The sequence below is a fragment of the Atta cephalotes genome, assembly GCF_000143395.1.
Source record: "Atta cephalotes unplaced genomic scaffold scaffold00009, whole genome shotgun sequence".
In the NCBI taxonomy this organism is placed as follows: domain Eukaryota; kingdom Metazoa; phylum Arthropoda; class Insecta; order Hymenoptera; family Formicidae; genus Atta; species Atta cephalotes.
In genome coordinates, this window is record NW_012130073.1 from 4,698,015 (window position 1) to 4,703,184 (window position 5,170).

At 35.5% G+C, this 5,170-nt stretch overlaps 1 protein-coding gene across 1 annotated transcript in view; it reads right to left on the reverse strand.

The window, feature by feature from the left end:
* LOC105627650 (autophagy-related protein 16-1-like) overlaps nucleotides 1-3,777 on the reverse strand; it is a 28,626-nt gene extending 24,849 nt beyond the window's left edge. Inside the window, exon 1 of the mRNA XM_012208928.1 lies at nucleotides 3,663-3,777. Within this exon, the coding sequence (XP_012064318.1) occupies nucleotides 3,663-3,753 (91 nt within the window). The 5' untranslated portion in view covers nucleotides 3,754-3,777. The remainder of the gene's footprint in view (nucleotides 1-3,662) is intronic.
* Between the last annotated feature and the right edge of the window lie 1,393 nt (nucleotides 3,778-5,170).

Consider the following 5,170-nt stretch of genomic DNA (forward strand, 5'->3'; position numbering starts at 1 on the left):
TATANAANAATAATATAATATATATATATATATATATATATATATATATATATATATATATATATATATATATATATATATATATAATTCCATATAAAGTATCATATAAAAAAACAAATAGTGAATAAAATTAAGTATTATGAGTATATATTATATCATACTACTTAATGTTATTCACTATTTATTTTTTATATGATACTTATATGTGTTAGTAGCAGCTAAAATAAAGTGTACGAAAACGTGCAAATATGCAAATAAATTCGCGGAAACGAGTCATTTTATATACAATCAATTTTATTCTATTGGCATAATATCTAACTTTGTTTTCTCTAAAACAGCTGCAAACACACTTATCTATCATTTAATTTGCGAATGCAATTTCTGTTTAGTACTTTAATGGTGTGAAATAAAAGCAAATCAACAATTGTTGAAATTTATATCATCAGATACTTGTTAATTGCTTTTTTTAAAAATAAATGAGATCATTATATAAAATGCACAGTAATTCTTGATTCACAAAAAAATAATCATTAAAACAATTTTAATTTTTTAAATATAGATATAATCCGCATTACATATTTCGATATCTGTTTACCGAGAAGTTCAAAACAAATTTCATATTTATTACGTATCTCACAAATAACAGATAGTATAAGTACACGGGAAAAAAATAAATTGAATGGTACAGAAAAGCTATAACTTACTGCGCGAATTCAACATCTATAACTAAGAAGCTTTGATGGTTTAACAAATCGCCAATGTTATTCAGCTATCAACTTTGATACTTTAACATAGAAAATTGATTATCCGCATATTATAACTGTTATAGATTTGCTGAATCAGTGAAGTTTTTAGCTGTGTAGTTTAATTTTTCATTCGCTAATTATATCTCAACTATAACGATATTCCTCCGATGAAACACGATATGACGCATTTATTGAAATTTGGCGAATACTCGCTAGTTAATGATGTAAATTATTATTCTGAGGGAATGGTAACTAAGGACCGAGTTTAAAGCGAGTTTCTGGACTTTGCAAATTAATACTTGTATGCCATCGTATTAAGCAATCTCTACAGCTTTGTATCCTTTGTCAATACGATTTCTCGGCTACTGGCCGCACACACCGCAGAATTTCGTAACGCTGTTGACCGTAGTGTAAATCGATATCTCAAGCCGTTCTTCAGATAGAGCGCACCGTTTCACGAGATTAGTCCGGCGCCAGGGTCGAATGTAAATCCCAAATACATTTGCGGGAAATGAGATTTTCCATGGCCGCTATCTGCGCGAGTCCGGCCGCCTGCGTGTGCGACTCACTCAATTTATTTTTCGTACTTAAAATCCTCTACATTTCACACTGAGAATGTGAGCCGCGATCTGTGCTTTACCTCGAGAATGGCCACTTTCAGCTAGCTGTAAATTATCACTTTCGCCCCCGTCTTCGAAGCAGCGCACTTATCGCATAGAGCTTCGTACCGTCGCCGAAAGCAGTGAAAGATTCCTCTATTTTACGGGCGAACGGACTACGATTCGATACGTCGAAGTTGTTCGCGTGAGAGAGCAAATGGTCGAACGAACGCCGCTGCTTTTCTCTGACAATTAGTGTGATAAATCCCCGATGGGAGAACATCGAGGAGTCGAGGTGTTTTGCACCGGTCACGCTGTCCGCGCATTCCACTCGGAAAGTGCTTTCTGGGAAGGAGAAATTTCATTTGCCCTTGAATGCGTGGAATTATCGTGTTACTATTCTGGCTACACTAGCGATTTTCAATGACTCAGAAGCCGCACCATTAGACCCTTATGCGGATACAGGTATAGCCCTCGTCCAACACCTGCCAGTCGAAGGTCACGATAATGTTCGCGCGGAAAGGCTTGACTATCGCATCCGGCATTCGCGATTATTCACACTCGACGGTGAGAGCTGTCGCGTGAAATTAGATCACGACGCGTGAATTTCCTAGGACAAAAGGGCTTCTAATGGCGACCGTACGCATTCGAACCGAAACCTAGTAGACGTGAATACATGTACTGAAGGGTATAATTCCTATATCATCTGTATTCAAATAGATCCTATACAGATCAAGACGAGAGGAGATCTTCGAACAATAGACGTAATATACAAGAAAAATTAATATTGATGCATTAAAATTTTACTCCAGTTTTCACATTATTATTCTTAAACTTAAAATTTATATTGTCTGCATTGTTATACATGTCTTTTAAATTATAAATTACAGTGATAAAGTACAACATAGATTGAAAACTCAATTAAAATCTAAGAGAACTGATACTTCCAATATTTTTTAAGCAAGTCTTTTCAAATTAGTTTTAATTTGAGTATGAGATAACAAGTATGAATAACATTAATAAAACTGATTAATGACGTAATAAAGAAATCTGAGTATAATAAAGATAGAAACATCTCTTATATCTTGTCCTGGATAAATCTGTGTTCTAGTTTAAGAGTTAATAAAAATGATATCCTTTCCCCGCAAGTAATGGATTTGTGATTAATCTGGTTTTCTTTTCTGACAGATCATTCATTAGATTATATAAATCTATCTTTATTATCGCATGAATATCGTGCTTTCATTTTGAAACCATTCGAATAAAGAATCATTAAAGTTACTCGTTTGATCTTCCACATTTTATCTCCGATCGTATTTATTCTACCATCACAAGTTGCAATTTTGTTTCAAAATCCATTCTATTATCAGGGATCATCTATTAAGAGCATCAATACTCCGAGATAAAAAGTTCTTCTATGTGGATGGAGTTTTTAAAGGCGAAACAAGTGAGAGGAGAATCTGTTCTTCCGCGGAAGAATCTTATCGATTTAATTAACGCGTCCACGACGAACGCAACGAACCGTCTGTTAATCGGGAGGGCATGAGTTTTTATCCCATCTTCGCCATTATGGCGTCGCCGTTGATGCCAGTGCGCTTCGTACGAACCGAGCCGGGCATTATGGGCGTCATATTTTCCGTGGCGGTCCATTGTGCAGCCGCGTACGACGTGCAACGGAATATGCATATGAATGATCATGCAGATTCCCCGTTTGTTTTATTATCTTGGAGCGCTCGTAAGTGTATCTGCATTATGCAACGACTAATAGGGGTAATGGGCAACGTGATTACCGCTAGCACCGTGCATTACTTTCGGCTCATAATTCCTGCGCGATTCTGTTACGAGACGAAATGAATGTGCCGCGTTAACATTATGCAACCCGATATGTCAGCCGCAAGCAATCGCCGTTAAAATTTTCTTTCGCCCGCCTTAAAAGTATTTATCGTCGCTGTACGCTGTCGAGAGTCCTGAGGAGCATTTCGGGATTACCGGGCAAGACCCCGATTGTCGGTAAATATACGCAGATGAAATTCAGAATTGTTTTGCATAAACTAGTTTAATTAAAGTGCTTTAAACCGTTCCGCGTGGAAATTTGGAATCGGATCTTTACATTTGCGATTCCTTGATTCCCTCTTTCTCTTTGGAAAAAGTGCTCGTTACCTGGAATTTCTTGTTGAACAAGACACCTATTTCTAATCTTGCGATTTTAATAATTTAATAGATTAATATCTCATAATCTTGATTGTATCCTTAACGGATGTCTTAAAAGAAATGTCAGCTTTTCGTTCACTTAATCGATAATATAACGTTCACTTACATGCTTTGCTGCGCAGATCCCAGATTTTTAAAGTCCGATCATAACTTCCTGTAACTACTTTCGATGGTTCGCCAAGAAACTTTGCTGCCATCACCTTTGCGCAGTGGCCCGTGAGTGTATGCTGAAACAAAAATATAAAGATTCACTGACGTGAATTGCTACCTCCAATAGCACAAGTAAAATGAGGGTACATATGTACTTGCAATAATATATGGGTCAATAAAAATTTTTCGTACTCAATTGAATAATCTGTCTAATCTCGCCAATATCATTTAATTAAAAAAAAAAAATTAAGATTTCTTCCCTGATTTCATTCAAGTTAATTTTAAACATAAAATAATTTCACATAGATCAATTTTACTTAAAATAGTTAATCTTAATTTCTCATTTGAATTTTCCTTTAAAAGATTTACACATTTTCTATTTTATTTATTTTATTGTATACATTAATTTTTATTTAGATACGCTTAAAACTAATAAATAGCGAAATTTATTACTTTTCCAGTGATACTAACTCCATTTAAAAACGTGAGCTATAAAAGGCAATTAAAATATATTATTCGCGTCACGAATTTACCCTGTTATAAACTATTTTGTTTAAATACAATTTGAAAGCACCGTAGTCATTGGCGCTTTGTAACTGGAGTCTTGAACTTTAAACAGGGACTTGTTAGATCGAGCACCGGCTTTCATAAGTTGATTTTCTCTCTTCTACTTTCGAGTTTAGCTCTGCTCCGAGCATCGACGTGTTCGAAATGAGAAATGAATGTAGCTGCAAGGGGCGGAAGTAGACCGACGGTATAAAGCGTGCGTTTCCAACGGAATAGTACGTCATCCTTTAACAGTAACAAGAAAAGAGTTCGATTTCATTATTACCTTCATATTGAGTTGAACAAGAAAACTCAACTGGTGCCCTCGAATAATTCCCTTTATATTCCCGATATTCATTCATGAACATTTGAACGTGATATAGATTTAACAAAAATTACATCAGCAGAGGCTTAAGCACAATCGTAACGACCGTCACAATGAACGTAATACGAGTATTACAACTGAAAATATTGTCAAATATCCCGGGGATATTTGTTTTGCCGTTGACATGATGTCAACGACAGTTGTTCTGTCTCTCTTTACTTTGAGCGTTTTTGCGCGAACGAGCATTAAACCCGTACGTCCATGGTGGTCCATTTTACGAGCAATTTTTTTTTCGATCACGAGCTATGCCCGATATTCTAGGGTTCTCTTATCAAAGTTTTTGGGAACGGTGTATGTTCGATAGTTCTCTATTTTTTTTTTTACAGCAATCCTGACGCAAGTCTTTCATTTTGAAACAGAATTTTTACCTCTTGCTCGTTCATTTATGCAAAACATTGCTCTCTCTATTTAGCACATAAATCATTGTGGCAGAGATTAGCTGCACATTACTATAATCATAAACAGGAAGGATTAGAATATTCGTAACAACATAAAGTTAATTATGTTTAAGCGTTTGCTAACGATCGCTTGTC